Below are 21,177 nucleotides of genomic sequence, written 5' to 3' on the forward strand. Positions count from 1 at the left end.
TGGAAATTCAAAGACAGACTGTCATGGCGGCTTGTTCAGAATACGATCTTATATTGTACTAAAATAGTTCACCGAAACGTGTTTCTGAAAACATTTTAAGAGAGAAATAGGCCATGCAGTTGCTGAATCTGTCTTCATTTCAGATCGACAAAGGTCAGTTTAAAAGATTTTCGTCAGATTTTGAGAGACTCTAGTCACGCTCATTCCGCTCCCCGTTTCCGGGTTAGCACTCTACCAATCAGATGGGTCATTTGAGTCCGACTGCCGGCAGTGCCCGCCCCGCTGATTATACATGTCAAATCGGCCAAAATGAAGGCTGACGGCCCCTCAGACGGACGACGGCACGGAACACACCGAACAGACTCGAGTCACTGACCTCACCAGATTGTCCAAGGGACGATTATCGGCTTGGTGTGTTTCGGGCTTTACAGGGAGGTGTTTTCAGGTGAATTCTTGGCATATTGCTATCTTGAGGCAGCGGGAAGTGATCACGCCATTGACCAACAAAAAACAGGTCTAAAGTCAAAATCACAGCATTTTGTTATTATTTTAACAGCGCATTAGTCAGTCCCTCCAGGATTTCACGATGTCGCGATCACACCAATTCACGCAAATTCAACCAATCACTGCGAATTTAGTGTGACTCGCAATTTTGACCAATCACCGCAACTTTTCCGCAAATTTGACCAATAACCTGAAGTTTCCCGCGACTTCAACCAATCCCAGCAGTCCCACGTGCCGTCAGTATGTGACTCTTGAGAGCCAATGACCAAGCGGGAGTGAGAACGGCCACGGGTTGATCATTTCCTTGTTTGTGATGAAGACGAGACGTGTGTGTGACTCGAACATCTCACATTTACCAACAAAACGTACAGCGAAAGGCCGTGCAAAACATTTCAGACCGTCCCGCCAACCTGTATACATTTTAACATTAATGTACGCTGCAATGTTTTTTCTCTCTAAAGTCGCTGAAAGCTGCTGCTGTTTCAATCCCGTCGGCTCTCTGCAGCGGGCGGGGCTCAGTTCCCCCCGCAACTGATGCTTGCACACACACAATCACACACGGTGGCTGCAGGAAAAACCGGGATGAGATGACACGATGACCTAAATTGAGGACAGCTACGCTCGTTATTGTAAGTGCAATGATAAGTTAAAGTCCAATAAGTACTTTATCAAACCGTATGAATGTGTGTCCCAGGCAAGAATAGGAAATTAACTAACAATGTAAAGATCAACAAGCCACTGACACATATGTTCAGATTTGATTCATTCAATAAATTATTATTTTTGTCTCAAATCCACCAGCCATTTTCATATTATACCAACATTTGCAGCATCCTGAGCCTTTTTGGTAAGGTTACTAGGAAATCTCAGCCCAGAGTAGTTTTATTCTCCCCAAAACAAGTTTACTTTTTTTTTTTAAAGAACTATAAAAAAAAAAAAAATTGCAACTTTTTTTTTTTGCAACTTTCACTGTCTCCCACAACTTCATTGCAACAAACATACAAAAGACATAAGAAACTTTTATTGCAACTTTTTACAAAAGCTCCCGTGAAATCAGGCATTTTGGGCCGCAACAATCTCAAAAAAAAAAAAAAAAAAAGGCCGAGCCTAAAAGTGCAGAAGTGTTCAGACTCACCATGAGAACATGGCAGGACTCGGAGTTTATCACCTTCTTCATATTCGTCCAGGCAGATGGCGCACACATCATAGTTGTCCCCTGTGTCAAAAAGACCAGATATTCATTTTCTGACTGAACACATTGGAAGAAAAGTGCTTTACTGAGCATTGATAATACTAATTTCTTATTGGCCCATGGGCTTGCATTGTTGTCAGATACCTGTGCAGCTCTGACACGGTAGATACATCACAGCTATGAATTCATACTTATAGCTAGAAGACTGCTGAAACTGATAAAAGCTGTTAGTCATCAATTCTTAGTAGTAAAGTAAATTCATAAATAATATGCCAACCCAAAACCTCCAATTTTAAAGCAGTATATTTTTGATTTGTGGCCATCATATAAGTACAATAATCCACTGTATGACCCGATTACTTGCATGAAATGAGGGCTAATAACAGTAATTAGTTTCAGTAATTGCATGGCTCATCTTGGATTACATCACCTTGTACTGTGTAGGTAAAAGTGAGAAGCTAAGTGCCATAGGTTTGGGATATGAGGCCATTATTAGTGCACAGAAGATGAAATTATTGTTTTTATGGTTTTCCTGAAGGTCACTGACATCAGGTGGATCCATGACGTGTCAGGCAATTAGGAACTCCAGCTGCTTCATGAGTCTAATTTCCTTAAATTCTTTAAATTGTGTCACTTTTCCAAATATGTCCCGGCACCCACCCATCCTCGGCCTGCAGGGAGAATAACTGCTAACCCGCCAGCACTGCATTTCTTGAACGTTGCAGGAGGTGCAAAGTCTTTCTGTGCACTAAAAGCTCAGGAATCTATCAACGCACTCCCTTTCAAATTCCTCAGCGTTCTTCTCATTTTCCTTCCCTTCCTCTTCCCTGCCCGGGCTGGAGGGAGGGGGGGAGCAGGGCTGTGGGTCGGTGTGTTTATGTAAGCTCTAAATGAGCATGTTTTCCCCGACTGGGCTCTCTGTGTCTGTGCCAGGGCTGCATGTGACCGTATAAGGATGGGGAGTCACATCGACCCCCCCGCTCCTCCTCTTCCTTTCCTCTGTGAGCGTCAGCAACTTCAACTCAAGGCGATGTTTATAACTTTGCTCCCTTTTCCTCTTCACACCTTTAGCTCTGTTCCTTCCTCTCCCAAACATCACCCTCGCTATCATCCCCATCTTTTTTTCTTTTTTTTTTTACCCAACATTCATCCTTTTTTTTTTTTTTTAAACATAATCCAAAGCAAGCCTCCATCTTTTCCTTTCTTCCTCACTCTCCCAGGCCAGTGCTGGACAGTCGGGGTGAGGGAGCAGGAACGTTTGTGCAGGCATGGATCCAGTACACCCTCAGGAAATGCTGAACTGTGGCATTTACTGAGCTATTCTGAGTGAAGCAGACAGAAAAGCATCAGTGACTTTCTGAACTACAAACACCATAAAAGATTTTTCTTTTTTTTTTTACCAACTTGGGGTCTTACTGTTGTAGTTCTGGCCACCATTTCTAAAGTTAATAATAACACTGCCTGAATGAATAGGTGAGATCTGGCAATGCAGCAACATCACTACAAAAATAAATCAAAAAATAAATAGGAGAGAAACATGAGCGATCAGACCCCCAGGTTAGCCAAAGGTAATCTTTCCACACTGTCTTGTAAACAGCCATCACAGTTCACTGACCAACTTCATAGTTCAGCTTTGCTTTAGTGTACTTGCAGCTCCCTGGGTCCAGACCATTGTGTTTAGATTTAGTTATTTAAAAATTTCCTTTTTTCGAAAACTTTTCTCTTTCTCTCTCTCTCCAACTGTGCATCGGTGTCAATCATTGTGTTGCAAGAAGATACTTAATGTCCAGTGGGAAGAGCAAAGGAGAAAAAGTGTAGCCTGTGTTACATTAGCCTGGCGAGCTAACGCCAATAATATACAGTGCTGCTCATAAGTATCCATACCCATGCTAAAGTTGACTAAAAAGAGGAATAAAAAAAATCATCTTTTGGAAATTGATCTTAATGCCTTAATTAAAAAAATGAGGGAAAATCCGACCTTTTAAAGGACACAATTTTTTTCTGTGAATGAATAATGTATTGTAAATAAATAAATGTTCTTCCTTGAAATACAGGGGCCATAATTATACATACCCCTATGTTAAATTCACATAGAGGAAGGCAGATTTTTATTTTTAAAGGCCAGTTATTTCATGGATCCAGGATACTATGCATCCTGATAAAGTTCCCTTGGCCTTTGGAATTAAAATAGCCCCACATCATCACATACCCTTCACCATACCTAGAGACTGGTGTGGTTTTATTTCAGTTAGCCTAATAGCTGGTTTGATTTGCATTGATATGGATCTTATCTCAGTTAGCTATTAGGCTAACTGAATTAAAACCATGCCAATCTATCCATCAATCCATGAAATAACTGGCCTTTAAAAATAAAAATCTGCCTTCCTCTATGGGAATTTAACATAGGGGTATGTATAATTATGGCCCCTGTATTTTAAGGAAGAACATTTATTTATTTACAATACATTACTCATTCACAGAAAAAATTGGTGTCCTTAAAAGGTCGGCTTTTTCCTCATTTTTTTAATTAAGGCATTAAGATCAATTTCCAAAAGATGATTTTTTTATTCCTCTTTTTAGTCAACTTCAGCATGGGTATGAATACTTATGAGCAGCACTGTATGTGTACTTTCACTGAACCTGCCCAACAGAATGTTTGATAACTTCAACATAATTCAAAAGATGTGTGCCTGTTGAGTGTGAAGCCTAAAAAAAAATGACTCAAACCAGCTCAGCGCTCTGTCCGGTGTCCAGTGACAAACGTGCAGCGCAACGTTCTGCAGCAGAACATAATTCACAGGCTGGTCCACTCATTCCTTCTCATGGAACAAATTACACCATTCCCACTGATCAAAGAGCCGGCTGTGGACGTTATCTACTCCTCATATTTAGAAGCTCCTACCAGGGATCAGCTTCAGTAATGTCATTACTGTGACCTACACATGTGAGCTGAGATTCACTTTCATGAGTGAATGTTAAAAAAATAAAATAAAGGTATTTTCGTACAAGAATTGTCAGTTGACTGAATGCAATAATAATAATAAAGTATGTTTTTTTTGAGAGAGAATAAACCAAATATTAAAACAGGTATAAATGAAATGCATGCTCAACAACATCAGGACATATGTGGAAAAAAAACACCTAAATAAAATCTTTTCTACCAAAGTGTTAGCAGAGGTGATAGAAACAAGTCTTAATATATTGTGTGCTTTTTTTGTGTTTTGAGTTAAGTCAGCTTCGAAGAATTTCTCGAGGCCAATAGAAAACATCATGTTTAGGCAATGTGTACACTTTTCAGATGCGGGGAATCCCTTACATTGACGTTTTGGGGCCAGTAGCACATCTTAAAAAGGACTCGCGAGCCAGTGCAGCTCTTCTCCCCTCTTTTTTCATTAATAGGCCAGCCTGCCAGCATTCCTGGCTCTCGGAGAAACCACGCTGTCCTACTGAACTTCAGATGAGCAGTGAATGTGCGTAGCAGAGCGAGAGTGAGTGGGAGAATGAAGGAGAGGGTGACAGAAAAAGGAGTCAAAAAAAAATAATTGCTTCTGCACAGTTCGACACTGGTTGAGCCAACCAGACAAGGGTTAGTACTGAGGCCAGTGAACTAAGAGACAGAGAGAGCTCCTCTGTACTGACATCAACATGCCTCACACACCGACGGCTGAGACACTGCAGCTGCTCTGTGTTGTGTGTGTGTGTGTGTGTGTGTGTGTGTGTGTGTGTGTGTGTGTGTTAGAGAGCTAGGCTCCCTGCCTATGGTTTGGAAGTGGAAAGCTGCGGAGTGGAGGGATGGAGTGACTCATCATTAGAGGGAGGGATCACGCTGCAGTTGAGGGGTCAGAGGGAGAGTCTAATGAATGGTCTAAAACAATCCCCCTCAGTTTCTTCAGCCTGTTTTAAGTTAACTGTGTGTGTGTGTGTGTGTGTGTGTGTGAGTGTGTGTGTGTGTTCACAGTTTCTGGCTTTAACGTCTGCTAGACGCCAGTTGCTGGCGAAACTCGCCACCCAGAGGGCCAAAACTCACTGTCAAACGTCAGGCTTTCAGCCTAAGTGGGGATGACGCAAGGCTCTGCAATAAAACCAGAGCGTAAGTCAAGTTAATGGCAGAGCGGCGCTGTATGCTGACAGCTGTGGCAGCTGGTATTACATAATCCTGTACATTGACACAGATCTTATTTTGCATGCTGCTGCTCAGACTGGTATTGTGTAAGAATTACACGGGTACCATGGTTTTCATTAAGGCATTGTGCACCATCCATAAAGACTGCCTTTGTGTTAGCTACTTTTCATTTCAGACTGTGCACCCCCTTTTCCATCCATGCAGGTCTGACATTATCCGATGCCTATTGCCTACCATCACCACCTCTGGCCCAAATCTATACAAGAACTGTTGGGTGGCTAATTGTAATAATAATAAAATACTGCCAGCAAGTATTAATGTTATAAATGAAATACACGCTCAACAAAAACAGCAGAAAGAAATATGTGAAAACGATGTTAAAAAAAAAAACAACTGCATGTCTGACAAAGTGTTTGCAGAGTTGATGGGTTTGATTGGTGGGCAGATAGACTCATAGAGCAGATAGGCAGCCTGCCAGCACAGCAGCAGCCGAGGCAGTGGCAGATCAGCTGGTTAACATCTTCCTGAGGTGACATCACACCATGTTGCATTTATAAACTCTCCTGCCTCTGAAACGAACCTATGCAGTACAGGGGTATTCGAATATTAGGTTGTAAAAAGAAGCACAAAAGTGATCTCTGTTATGCCGCTTACTGGTTTCTGATCATGTTGTGATCTATGGATTTGCATTGGCTGTTACTGCGCCCAGAAAACTCAAATTTAGACAAAGATGGCAGAGCCTTGGTGAAGCTGAGGAGGGACAAGCAAGCATCAATCAATACGGCTGAGAGAAGCAAACTGAATTATTTTTTTTTTTTAATGAAGCTGTACAGATATAAATGAGAAAAAGTGAAATAAGCTACTGAGACCATAATGCCACTGACAAAATGTATTGTATCTCTATTTCAAGAGCAAAGTTGGGAGTCTTGGAGCCAGCATCTTGTGGCCACTGCAGCTTCAGACATTTCAACATGCAAAGTTGTGGATTGCAGCTTTAAAAGCAACACTAACACAGCATCACAGTGTTCCTGTTCACTATGGCTGCGTCTGCTCAAAGCCCCCAGAGTCCAAGCTCAGCATTATCTGTTGCAGCAGAGGCCAGAGGCACTATTAGGCATACTTCCCACTCTGTGCTGCACACACATACACGCATGCACGCATGCACGCGCGCACGCATGCACGTATTATTGCCAGTCCTTGTTTTGAAGAGTGATTTCGCTTCTATAATATTGTCGGACTCCAGATCAAGAGACATCATCTGTTTATTCGACACATTCTTCTTCCTTGTCAAAACCTGGCGCCTACTTTACCCACAATGCAACGCAACCGCAAATGTTCAGACGCAGATTCAGGTGTGTTATGCTAGAGGGGCTAATGTAGCCTTGAGTCACTAGCTTTACGTAGAAATGTGGAGCAGGCTATAGAGGTCTGGTGAGCTCACTCCTTTCATTTGTCATTTTTTTAAACTTGTAGTCTTCAGACCCAATTAATTTGATCAGACTCCCTTATAAGGCTTTATGCAACTTTATCTCCACATATGCAGTACTACTTCCTGAGACCTGTAAACAGACTTTGATGTGTAAAACTAACAAGCACTTACCCTTTAAGTGACTGTAGATGACCTTCTGGTATAAACACACAAAGCTATCAAAAACAAGTAATTGAAACCATGGTTATTGTTAGTAAAACCTTTTTGGCAACTAGTACATCAGCCATTATCCAGTTGTTGAGCTCATTTCTATGACACTTCACTGATAAAAAAAATAATACGCTCTTCCTGTTATTAGAGGTCTTACACTGACACTGTTGGAACAATAAACCGCATTGGACAACAGAGGCAGTGTCCCTACTGTTACAGCCCTCCCATGCTCAAACCTTTACTAAGCTAGCCTTGCTCCAGAGTGCAGGGCTTAAAAGGTGATTAGGTAGAGATTTGGTGTCCCCTTCCTGTATCGCCAAGTGCTCTGACTCAGCTGACGGGAGTGCAGACACCGTCCCGGAGGCCGTTTCCTGGACATCTGAACTCCCTGTAGCGGCCAAGGTCGACTGTAGCGGTGCCTGGTGGAAACCCTGAGTCAGAGTGGGCACGGCCACCACAGCGCACAAACCACAGAGCCTGACGTGACAAAAACATCTATCTGAGTAACACACGCTGCTTTTAACTGGTGTGTTGCACGCGCATCTGTTTCTGCCAGGCGGGGAGGAGCAGCTCGACTCATAACCCCCTTAATTAGCAGCTTTGCAAGGGGTCTACTTATCATGCACCACCCGTAGTCTATAAAGCTCCCCGGTGTTCCCCTGCACAGCTGATTGTAGTCACAGGCTTTCTAGTCTGCACAAAACAGCTGCCAGAGGAAAGACAGCCGGCACAAACCCCTCTAAATACACAGACAAAACTTACTTGACCATAGCACAAAGCGGATTTGCATCGTAAAACAATGTTATAGCCTGTCTGACCCTTGTACCGAGACAGAGGGGAAGGCCAGAGGCAGAACTCTAAGAAAGCTTCAAAAGTTTCCACTCAAATGCTCAAATTCACACAAAGATGTAGTATTTACCTTATCTATCTTACTGTCCTTACATACCAGCAGCACATACTGTACTCAACACGTCTGAGATAAAAAAAAAAACAAAAAAAAAAACAGAATACTCCTAACTTTCATCCCCCGTCAGGCCTCTGGCATGAGTGAGACTACATTCCAAACCTTCAGTCATGTGTCCAGTCACAACAGAGAGGAGCTCTAATCTGCCACGGAGGGCTTTGTGGAAAAATCAAGTCCATATTAATCCGATTAGCTCCAAGGTGCAGAGCTCCAGGGAGGAATGATGTGTCGTAATGTATTGATGACATCTCTCTTCTGGGCCAAATCATGTGAGAAAGACCAGCATGGTAGAGGAGGAAATAACATCTCTACAGACGCTAAGGTCAAAGTTTAGAGCCGGGATACAGCTGACAAAGACGAGGTGAACATTTTATTACTGAATTACTACCTAAACAAACGGGCCCTACATTTACAGTCAAACGCACAATGTTTATTTTCCGTAGAGTGTATACTGTAAATAACTTAACGATTGAAATTATACAGTCACAGGTAATCGAGATGTTTGAGGATGCCTACATACCTTTCTTGTACTTGTGGATGGGAAGTTTCTTTAGCTGATCTTTGCGCAGGCGGCTCCTCCGAGCCCGGTGTCGATCCTGGACAAACTTGGTGATCTAGGGACAACGGAAAAAGAATCCTTTTTAAAATCAGTACACAAAACACACGCATACATCTTTCTTTGTCCAGGTGCTGAGTTCGAAAAACTGTAACTGTGATTCCTGTCACATTAGGAAAAGTGCGATCAAGTCTGGTACCGGACGGAGAGCCAATCTAGACTCAAAATGTTTTCCTTCTGTAATTAAGTAGAAATGGGTTTTTTTTATTCTTTTTTGGGCTGTTTTGGCCTTTATTTCATAGAAAAGCTGAAGATAGGAAAGGGGGAGAGAGAGGGGGTCTGACATGCAGCAAAGGGCCGTGGGTTGGACTGGAACACGGGCTCTGCGGTAAGGGCTGAACCTTAGTACATGGGGCGCACGCTCAACCAGGCGAGCTACCAGGGCGCCCCAAAAAGTAGAAAGGAGTGATTGCAAGTCCTCACGAGGAGGCAAAAATCCTTTAGAATACCAGCCATGTTCAATCATCAAATGTACATAACTACAACTTTAAATACGCTCTATAGTTCAAACGAAGATTTACCATAAAAACAACGATGAGGACGAGACAGATTCCCACAATGATGAGAAAGGGGATCAGGTAATATTCCAGTGGCAGGCTGAAGTCTGGCATGAGGACCACATGTCCCCTAGAAAAACAAGCAGAGCCATTGTCAGGTGTTGGCATGTAATACAAACAGACACAGAGGCAGCATTTCATTACGGCTCATCATTTTGACTGCAACGTAGAGATTTATTTCATTGTTGTTCAAAAACTGCAGCGTGACATATATAAGGTCCTCTATCAACATGATGCTGTTTCACAGTATTAGTTAATGCGGTCTGCTTCTTTTCACAGAATTCCCTCTACAGCAGAAATATCTCTGCACCAGTCAAATCTGTAACAGCCAACTTGGTCCACACTGACAAAACTCTGCCAATACCATGTTTGGTGTTCATTCCACTGCAAAAGACTTGGGAATAACACATGTATTTGGATGGTATCTGACAAGCACACACACACACACACACACACACACACACACACACACACACACACACACACACACATACATACATACATACACACACACACACACACACACACACACACACACACACACGGAGAACTTTAATGCTGTGACTCTATGGGCTTCTCTGACAGACATTTCATTACCACCTCAGCAGCAGTGACAAACCATCACAAGACACATCCTCTGCCTTTATATATTACAGGGCATTACTCTACTACATTATTAGATCAAACTCGTATGGGAGCAGCTGTACAGTTTTAGATGAAATGAAAAAGCAGCCATCTCTTCACAATGTCACACTGAAAGCCTGAGGAGATAAAACCTGCTTCTATTTATTATTGATGGGCAGAAAAATTTGATTTGAGTTTAGACTTACCCCTTGTCATACGTGAAGTCTTCTTTCAGAGAGGTGGCAGTCACCTCGCTCACAAACATAGAGGGAATATCTATCTGCTTCATAACATCCACTAAAAAAGGGAAACAAAAACAACTCTAAATACATCACGTCACTGAATTAATGCCTGAATCCGTTTCAAGCCGACTTTAAAAATCAAAGTCCTGTTAGAAAGACTTGTTTGTAGCACACTAAGAAACTAAAAGAACGTTCTTAAATTGTCACGATTTGACAAAAAACCTACCACTTACTTACAAGGTCCACTTACTTCCTTTCGTTGGAGTTTGCTTAAAGTTGTTTAACAAATCAATCTGCAGATGAAGGCCATGAGATGTTTTTTTAATCTATAGCTGAAACAATTAGTCAATTAATCATTTGGTTGATCCAATACAATTAATTGGCAACAATTGCTTAATCCTTAATTTGTTTTGCAAAAAATACCGTAAAAACCTCACTGGTTCCATGCGAGTATTTGCAGGTTTTCTTAGTCTCTTATGTCATTAAAAATAATAATAATATAATATCTTTGAGTTATTGACTATTGGTCAGTCAAAACAAGCTATTTAAAAATGTGAAATTGGGCTTTGGGAAATGGTGATGGCCATTTTCTGACCAAATAATGTAATTGATAATAAAATAATCCTTAGTTGTAGCCCTGGGTTGAACGCTCTAGGAAGTTAGTAACTGGACTGTGAGTTGACTTAGTTTTCCATTTCCAAAAGTTAATTTTCACTCTTAAGTCTACTGATCACAAACATTTTGTCAATCTCAAAGAGCTTTAGTTTTGTTTGTCTGTAAAGCCCATGAGCTTCCAACCTAACTAATGATGCCGCTCATATCCAACTTTGTAGAAGTATAAACAGACTTTTAAGCTCAGACACTGTTTGACCATCGACTTCGGTTAAAGCCTACTGACACCTTTAGTGAGCGGGAGAAATCCCTCGACAACTGGTATTACCCAGTGTATAACACACCAGCGTGCGAGATCTACTCCTCATAAAAAACACTAACCAGGACAAGAAGCCTTCTGGATCGTTTATGACTGTGCTGCACCCCCTCAAGTTTGAATAGTAGGTGAGACCTAACTGAAAGAAAACCCCAGACACCATCGTATCACAACTGTGGGCTAGATGGAGAACAACATGGATTCATAGCATTCCCTGCCTATGAAGCCTACAGCGCTGCAGGGCACCACATCCTTCCTCAAGTACATCTTGAGAGTTGAAATAGACATTTTACTATGAAACTGCACCACTGTCCCTCAGACTCGGGGTTTCAGAGAAAAACAAAAGCACATTCTCTGTCAACAGAGACCAGGCATAACCAGGCAGCTGTGCAAGATGCTTAATGCTTATGTGCGACAGAAGAAAAAGGAGGAGGTGGTGACTTACGATCATTGGATCCCATGCTGATTAAGTCATCGGAGTCCACGTTGTGAACAATGGCTGCCTTGTACCCGGCTTTCTGGGCATTGAGGACCTGTGAGGAGATAAAACATTTACGCTACGATTATCAAATGGATTCCCTTTGGTGCAAACACCTGGTGATTATTAGTAGTAATCGAAAAACAGCCTTAAGTGAAGGTGGTACATGTGATAACAGGGGTTGTGTGTCAGATAATGTGACCAAATCGGATTTCCACTATCTGACACAGCGGCATCAAACCACATTAAACATGACATAGAAACCAGTTGTGGTGAGGAGGGAGAGCTCTCTCTGTGATTCTGCTTGGAGGCTTTTAGTGATGGTTCAAATACACAAGTAAAGTCATCCTTGAAAAATCTGAAAGAAACAACCTATTCACGAACATTAGCCTTACAAATAACAGTACCACTTCCAGTTTAAGGATGCTCTCTACTGCTGATTGAACTAATTTATGATCTGCCCTTGCAAACTGAAATCCCAGAAGGACAATAAATACTAGTTTTCTGCAGTAGCAGTCTGAAAGGACAGCAGAGACCACAGATAAAGGAATGGTAACATTCAACATGTTTATAGTCTGTTTCCCTAGAAAGTGATTGCAAGAGACAAGATGTTTGCATTTCACGTATTATAGTAAGGTATGACAAATGCTGAAAGTCTGCACATTGGCTTGGCTCAATTAAAAATGAGCCATGTTGTTTTGCACATACTTTCTTCTTTTTAGTTTGTAGCCAAATACCGGCTAATACTCACTCTTTAATTTTTGTGTTTTTGTGTGCATGTCTACGTGTGCATTGTGTTAAATGTGTTTAAACTGTTGCATAAACATGCCACCATGTCTACACTCTCATTAATCATAGATGTTCCCCCCCCCCTAACCTCTTCAGAAAAAAGTTAAGCCTTTCACCGCTGCATAAAAACAGATGCTACAGCTTCCATTGTAACCTGCTCACTGTGGTGTGTGTGTGTGACATAGATTGAATGTTACATAACATAAAAGCTAGCAAATCAATTTAGCATGAAAGTTGCATTGTAAATGTAATTGTGATTACATATATGTAACAAGAAACAAGCTGAACCAGAAATAAACAAACTGAACATATTCTGGGGTTCTAAATGTATCTTATTCAGTGTATGTGTGGTTGTTTTAATGAGTATGATCATTTGATTTTAGGTATTTATAGGGGAAATAAGCACAAATCCAATATCAGAAGAATTGGAAGACAAGTGTCAAAAAACTTTCAAGGACTAAGTCAGCCAGCTGCAGTTACTATAGACCATTTTCACCTAAACCTTTTAATCCACAGCAGGTTCTGCTCTTAGAAAAACGTTATGCTGAAGACACTATAAAAGGAGCAGAGAGATAGTGTGCTGCATCGTGGATGCACGGGAAACTGATGTAATGAGGGTCTTCCATCTGCGAGGCTGTTTTTGTGGCTCTGACAGCATAGAGGCTACAGTATCCTGTATAGCCATTGTTGTCGCTGATTTCTTACAACAGATGTGGTGGAGGAAATAGGATGTGACAATATAATGCTGGTATGAATCATTTGGGCCCTATCTTACATCCGGCGCAAAGCCCGACATGTCTGCTACTTTAAGACCAGCGCCCATGTCGTTTAAATAGCAAATGCACCTGCGCCCATGGGCGTGCTTGTCTTACAGGGAGGTGTGTTCAGGTGAATTCTTGGCGTATTGCTGTAAAATGCGCCTAGACTCGTGAACAGCGCGAGCCTAGGCACAGGGACGAGCAGCAGCACACAAACATGCAAAAGATTAAAAATGAAATTGTATTATTATATGATCTGCTCGCGAGCTTTCACTTCGCGCACGAGCAGATCAGTTTCTTCTCTCCTTCCTGCTCAGCAAATCCGCCATCATAATAGCAACGCGCCAAGGTACAAACGAACCTGGCATTTAAAGAGAATGGGAGATGACACTCTGATTGGTTTATTGTATGTTACGCCCAAAACACACTTATGATTAATTAATCCACGAAGTACAACCCTTTTGAACCATGCACCCGGCGCACGGACCCTTTTTTCCGCCGTCAAACTAGCAAAAGTGGATTTGGACATGCCCTAAACGCACCTGCACTTCACGCCGTGCGCTTAGATCGTTAAAATAGGGCCCTATGTGTTCTTACACACACAGAGACAGACTTTGGATAGTAAATGGTTCCTCTGAAATTGAGAGGGAAAACAATTTGCATCAGATCACGTTACTCTACTCATTACTAATAATAATACTAAAACTTCTGTCAACGCTAGGAAAAAAAAGCATATTCTAACTGTATTGCTGCCTACTGCAAAACTAAAACTAAACCATATTGTATATAATTATTGGATTTAATATGTTGAGTTCACACAACATGGCCAAATAAAAAAAAATTAAAAATCAGCCCCAAATTTTAACATTGTATCTCATATTTATGGTGTATTTTAGGGCCAGAGCTAGAGAATATTAGCCTGTCAGACAGAAATGCTATTTTCTTTTACCTCATTATATTAGTGTCACACTGAAAATGTAAGTAAAAAAAATAAAAAAATATAATATATATATATATATATATATATATATATATATATATATATATATATATATATATATATATATATATATATTAGTATCACATTGTGTTCATGTTAGCCAAATTCTCTTAAAGAGAGACTATTACTTTAGTAGATTGACGCCATTTTTCTGCCCCTATTTTTCTGGCTCTTCGCTACATCCCCATCCCATTCTTAAACCCACCTAGAAAGCTCTGACCGCCTCTTGGTTGTTTCTCCAACCAGGGAAACGTCTGTCAGCTAGCACAACACAAGACTTTTTTTTGAATCGCTCAAAAGGATGCGGACAGTGTTTCAGATGTCTAAGACCAGGCTAAGAGAACATGAAATGCAGTCAAAACATCGACAGTAAGCATCACATTTGGTTTCCTCAGAATCAAAAAGCAATGGCTTCTTTTTAGAGCTGTCATTTGGCGCCATTTCTGTAAAATGTTGAAAACTATTGGTGAAATAGAAACTGGTTAGGCAGCCTGAGATATTGTGGATATTGTGTAAACACTGAACATCACAGATTAATAATATTTAACAAAAGTAAAGGAATCTATGATTTTCTTCCTTTAAACCACTTGTACATGAAGCCACAGAGGAAATGCTGATGTTAATTAACACTCAGAGCATGTGCGGCCCTCCTGTGGTAAATTAACACCTGACCCAAAACCAGACAGTGAGCCCATGATGTGAGGCAGTAAAGAGAATCAGATGAGCTTGAAAGATATGAAAGTCATCTGCTCTGTTAAATAATAGAAGGGGGACGCTCACACTAACCTGTGCAACCAGTGGTTATGTGAGTGTAGTATGTTAGCCGCGCCTCTCTATACCAGCATTGTACTCTGTTGTGGTGCATGAAAATCCAGTTAGACCTGTGAGGGGTGAACAGTGTGTGTGTGTGTGTGTGTGTGTGTGTGTGTGTATATATTGTGGCCTGCATGGATGCTAGTACAGAACAGCACTGTCTTTTGTCTGTTCCTTGTCATTGTGATTTTATGCACAGGCATACGTGAAGCAGCCGCAGCATTGTGATCCCATGTGTTTTCTTGTGAGGGTGTATTGTGTGGAGGTATCAATGGCTACTGTGTGCGTCTTGAAGCAGGCTGTCTGGATAAGTGACATACACACAAAATACTGGATCTGGATGTTTGTGTGTTTCTGTGTTTCTGTGTGTGTGTGTGTGTGTGTGTGTGTGTGTGTGTGTGTGTGTGTTTAAAGGAAGAAAAGTGAGCTAGGTGTAGGAAGATCTGTGATTGTAAGACATCGCTAATGTGCATTCCACAAAGCAAACATACAATGTTACACTTAATCAAGCAATCATTGTCACTTGAGCTAAATCAAACAGATCCTGACACTTAACACGTTGTGGTTAAGTAAGTATAGTTAATAAATGGCGGCGTATCGGCCTACGAGGCCTTTGTCGTGTGACATGAAATACGATCCATGAAGTCCAATGAGAGTAACAGATGAATGCGTTTAAAGTCTTAGACCAAAAACCAGTTTGTAATTCTCACACATGGTTTGTAATTCTCACACACAAGATTTTACAACTCTTGGAAGTTATAATTGACAGCAACTATTTTATCTTTCGTCACAACGATCGCAAAGTAAACAGTAAAAATATGGCATTCACGTTACAAAGTAACTTGGCGGGAATGTGTGCGACTGGCCAATGCAGTGCCTAGGCAAATGCTGTCACGTAGTAGCAAAAGTTGAGATTGGTTTAACTTTTCCCGGAGCCCCCTGCGTTGGCAGCCCCAAAACGCCCCCGGATTGGCTCCATTTACATAAATGAGAAGGCTGCGTTTTTTTCACGCAGGTCTCAAGTTGGTCTGAATGCGTACTTAGTCAACAACTTTGAAAATCAATATTTGATATGTTAAACCTCTCCATGTAGTATACATGGTATGTGCATGTAGTGTAGTTTGCTTCATATTCTGCCTCAACATGATGGTCAGCCAGGTTGTTGGAACTCAAGTCATGGGAGTAGGAAACTACTGTAACAGCTGCCTCAAGCCAAATTTTGGCCAGCTGTGGCTAATACGGGTCACTAGTGAACTAGTAAATTTCTCCTTCAACCAATCATAATTTGGAGGTCATGCTTTTCATAAAGGTCTCCTACCCTACTGCTGTTAACTCTCAACAGACTGGCCTACAGTTTAGTTTTGTGTCTTTAATGGGGATTTTACAGTAAGCGTAAAGAGCCATTTTGGCTGTAGGCTATCAAGATACCAGTGTGTGGTGTGGTCTGTCTGCCTGGGATCTGCAGAGGAATTCAACCTCTACTACTGGCTCACCCTTGTGTTTGCATGGGCAAAGATAAGGACATTCAATGCATTCCTGAGACTGAGGAGAGAGAGGCAGAAAAAAAGAGAGACGGAGACAGAAAAAAGTAAAGGGAGAAAGGGAATATGAGATGTGAAACCTCTAGAAAATAAAATAATCAATCGAAGACAAGCATGTGGCTATAACAGACACAAGCTTACAACATGAACGCATTACTATGGGCTGCTCTTTTACCATCTGCAGACCATCATGCTGAGCTTTAGCGCCATCCTCCATGTCAATTTAACAGCCTTCATTAAACCACTTAACTGTTGTTATCCCTGTGGGACCACACAAAAAAGCCTGCTGTTCTCCGTCAGCATCATATCCCTCTGTACACACCCATTATGATGGTGTTATGAGAAAAAAAAAATGAAAAAAAACTTCAAAATTAAAGTGTATTTTCACATCTTGGTTGAACCTCTAAACCTCTTTATTTACCAAAGAAAGTTGACAGAGCAACATTATGCTTCTCAGTACTTTTTTGTTCACATTTATACACATGGCAGCTGCCCTGTACAGCTATAGTGGAACAACAGTGGATCAACTAGTGGCTTAGTGCTTTTCTCAAGGGCATCTGACGTCTTTTGTTGTTATGTGACGGCATAACTTGGCTCCAGAAACTTCTAGCTCTGTTCTCTCTTTTTCTGCCTTCCAAAGTCCACATTATTTCTCCCTTTTGTACCATCAGGCCTTGGATACAAAACAAAGTGGAAGCATAATGACCATGTGATGCTCGTTTCTCATAGTAGCATCCTGTGGTACGCTGACCAAGTTTTGACTTGGCCTACAGCACAGACACTGTAGGTTTGAGGTTGACCAATTATGGATTTATAAAAAGGCAGATTGGACTCTACTGAATTGGCTGTTGTTTTTGGAACCCTGCGAGTGAACTTGTTCCAGAAGCTTTTTGTCAGGGTGTTAAAAACAGTGTGACATACAGTAAAAGCCCCAAGCAAAGGAAGAAAATTGCATCAAAATAATACTAATTGTGATATAATGTTTCTGGATAATGATAAAGAAATCAATACTGTGTCATAAAATGTCATGTCATGGTGTTTTTGTGAAGATACTTTCAAGCTGTAGTGCGTAGTTTCTGTCTCCCCTATGAGGATTTCTAAGTAATGACAACAAAACTGTCAGCGTGTCCACATGATACAAGCCTTCCATCATCGCGCCCCCCCTCCTCCACGCAGTTGCTAGTAACCAAGGAGGACACGGAGGATTAAAATAACATGGACTCTTCAGAAGAGGTAATTATCTTCACTTGGTTTTTTGCGGACTAAGTCGCCAGACGAGAGAAAACTCAGATTGGACAGATAGCTGTCTCAATTCACCATGCAGAGATCTGAGGAGCAGTCAAAAATAGTCCTCATTAATCTACCAAATTTAAAATTCCAACACAAAGAAAGCAGAAGGAAACGGAAAATATATATATGCATCCGGCGGAATTTCCTGTAGAGCAATCCTGGAAGTGTAACGTCAAGGATATAGACTACTGTAACATCAACTTCTGATGTTTTAATCTTTACTTCTTGGTTCCAACATGTGAAGTTACGTAAGTTTGAGGAAAAGTGCTGACTGTGAAATGTTATGACAAGAATGGAAACAGAGGCAAAAGTCTGAAGGGTATCCCAAGATAACTGGTTAGCGAAGTTGGTAACCACCACCAACATTATATTTCATTAAAATGTAATTGACATTAGCAGAGGCGCTCATTATTTCAGGTGAGGCAGGGCACCTCCACAAAAAAATGCTGCAGGAAACTTTGATGTGGAAAATTATTTTTACACACTTTTCCCAACTCAACTAAGCATTACATTATAGGCAAAGTCACATAGTGGGGATGGTGAACACAAAATGCAGCCAGTTTAGACAGTGACAGACTGCTTCTGAGACAAACCTGCTGAACTCTGATTCTGCATTAAGTGCATTGAGGCCTTGAAGAGTTTGCTGCCCTTCAGTAAAGAGGTTGCAGCTGTATAAAGGCCAACAACGCTGCACTGTGTATTTCTATCGAGTAGCTTCCTGTGTATGCGTTGGACTGAATGAATGTGAAGGAAGGTGTTGCTGAGAAAAAAACAACAAAAAAAAAAAAAAGAGCATTTCAAAGTAGTTTTCCACTACAGGTCACTGAACCACTGAACTATTGATGTGTGTGTGTGTGTGTGTGTGTGTGTGTGTGTGTGTGTGTGTGTGTGTGTGTGTGTGTGTGTGCCCTGACTCCTATTGGTCACAGTTGACTGGAGGTGTGTAAACGGTGCCACCTGGAGCTGCCTGACTCACTGGTGCTGTTTTTAACCGTTTGGATCCCAAAAAGAGAGACACGCTCTAAAAAGTGGTTTGCCATGAATATATTATGTTAAAAGCTTCTTATACAAACATGTTACACGTAGAAGACTTAAATAACAATTTGACATTGTCTACCTAAAGAGATGATAAAAAAATGGCCACCATTGATGTTAAATATGCCTGCAGGTTATATCTGCCTTTCTACTCCTATACTTATGTCTATGAGACTGGTGGTGTGGACAGAGTCTGCTGATAGCATCACTAATTATTGCTGCATCACCAGTGTGTGTGTGTGTGTGTGTGTACTGCATCTTCACTCCTGTGTGTGTATCTGCTGCCAACACTGCACAGTCTCCTCATGCAGTGCTGCAGCTAAAACACATCGACTCGTCTTCTCTGCTTCTCCTCCTCTTACACCACCTGACATTAGGGGTGGGAATCTCTTTGCACCTCACGATTCGATTCCGATTCAGAGGCCAACGATTCGATTCTAAACCGATTATCGATGTAACAATTTTTTTATGTACATTTCCATGCGTGATTTTTAAAAATATACATATAAATCTGAGTTTGCTACTCAGAGTTTGCTAATCACTTCCTAGACAAAGCAGCTAGACAAAGCTTAGATTTTGACATATACAGTATTTGTCACACACAAGTTTTAATGAAATGTTTTGTCTACTGAGGTTTTTATTTTGTAGTCATTCCATATTAAACATGCTTGTGAAAGTCACCTTCTCTCACACTAATCTTCCATGTCAGAGGCTCAGTCATGTTTAAAGGTGGATAATTGGCTTCTTAGAACACGAAACATGAGGTGGTCAGATGTAATGTGAGAAAGTAGATGAACAGTCTATATGTGTTTTGCCTAATTATTTTATGTATGTCTTATTAGATCATGTGTATATATACAAAATGTATTTATTTTTTCCTTTTGGCCATTTTTGTGTGTTTTTTTTCTGCACTCTTGCCTAAACTCTAAGTTGTTGTCCATTATCCCATCCTCTTTCAGTCACTCTGTTTTCTGATTTGTACTGTCTGGAGACAGTAACTTTTAAATAAAAATCAACACATAAAAAAAAAAAAAAAAAAAAAAAAAAAAAAAGATTAATTTATCAGAATCCAGCATCGAATCGTTCTAGAGAGAATCGCGATGCATCTAAGAATCGATTATTTTTCCCACCCCTACCCGACATATTTTCGTCAACAACTCCCTATCGTTTTCTCTTCCTCTCGTTTTATCCCTTTAAGCCACGGTCCTCTTTCCTCCTCCATCTTTTTTCCAATCCATTTTTCTTCCACACTCCTGCCCCGTGGAGCTCAGGCAGTATAAATGACCTGCTTGGAGCCTGTTGAAGTCACTGGCCTGCATTTGCATAGATCAGACTTGACCTCAGCTTTGTGTAAATGAGTCTGAGCAGAACAGCACACCTTTATAGTTATAGCACACATTATAGTTGATGTTTTAAGTATATTGTGCGTTAGGATCATTGTTCCCATGTTTTGGCAAAAGTTTATCATTTTTTGGAATTTGATTCACAGATATTACAATGATAACACAATTATGATATGTTGACTTTCAAGTATTTCTTTAAATTAGTCTTTTAAGCACATAAAGAAATTTGTTTCGGAACTACTTTCCATGACTTTACATTCGTTCTTAGGACATTCTAATCATTAAGAGCAAGTTTAAACAAATTTAAAACAAGTCTAATAAATTGTATTTATACTACCCAAAACACACCTTCTGGGTCTTCATGGGAAAAAATGACAACACACATAAAACACATGAGAAGCGCTTGATTTGCATATAGAAAAAAAAGGCTGTTTGGAGGTCTGTAAAAGTACACCTCCACTGGTTCAAATTGGCTCTAAACTGTATCAGATGCAGCTAAGCCCTGTTCTGCTCCTCTGCTGTTTGGACAGCAGCGCCCAATCAGGTCCTCATTTCCTCCTCCCTTAACTCTCTCTCTCTTTCTCTCTCTCTCTTCTGTCTCCCATTTTTTTTCTCCCCTTATATTCACTCATTTCTCCTCCTATCTTCTCATTCAGCTTCATCTTCACTTCTCTCTTCTCCCCCACCCCTTCTCTCTCCACAAGCTTTCTCCTCCCACCCTTTTTCCTTCTCTTGCCACCC

The 21,177-nt window shown here is 41.0% G+C and overlaps 1 protein-coding gene across 2 annotated transcripts in view; it reads right to left on the bottom strand.

Moving 5' to 3' along the window:
- rnf13 (ring finger protein 13) overlaps window positions 1-21,177 on the bottom strand; it is a 54,637-nt gene that overhangs the window by 2,708 nt on the left and 30,752 nt on the right. For both annotated transcript variants that reach the window (XM_031306989.2, XM_031306990.2), the window contains exons 5-9: window positions 11,835-11,922; window positions 10,426-10,516; window positions 9,560-9,665; window positions 8,943-9,036; window positions 1,640-1,720 (exon numbers count right to left, since the gene is read on the bottom strand). In XM_031306989.2, the coding sequence (XP_031162849.1) occupies window positions 1,640-1,720; window positions 8,943-9,036; window positions 9,560-9,665; window positions 10,426-10,516; window positions 11,835-11,922 (460 nt within the window). The remainder of the gene's footprint in view (window positions 1-1,639; window positions 1,721-8,942; window positions 9,037-9,559; window positions 9,666-10,425; window positions 10,517-11,834; window positions 11,923-21,177) is intronic.

The sequence above is a fragment of the Sander lucioperca genome, chromosome 11 (genome assembly GCF_008315115.2).
Source record: "Sander lucioperca isolate FBNREF2018 chromosome 11, SLUC_FBN_1.2, whole genome shotgun sequence".
Classification (NCBI taxonomy): Eukaryota; Metazoa; Chordata; class Actinopteri; order Perciformes; family Percidae; genus Sander; species Sander lucioperca.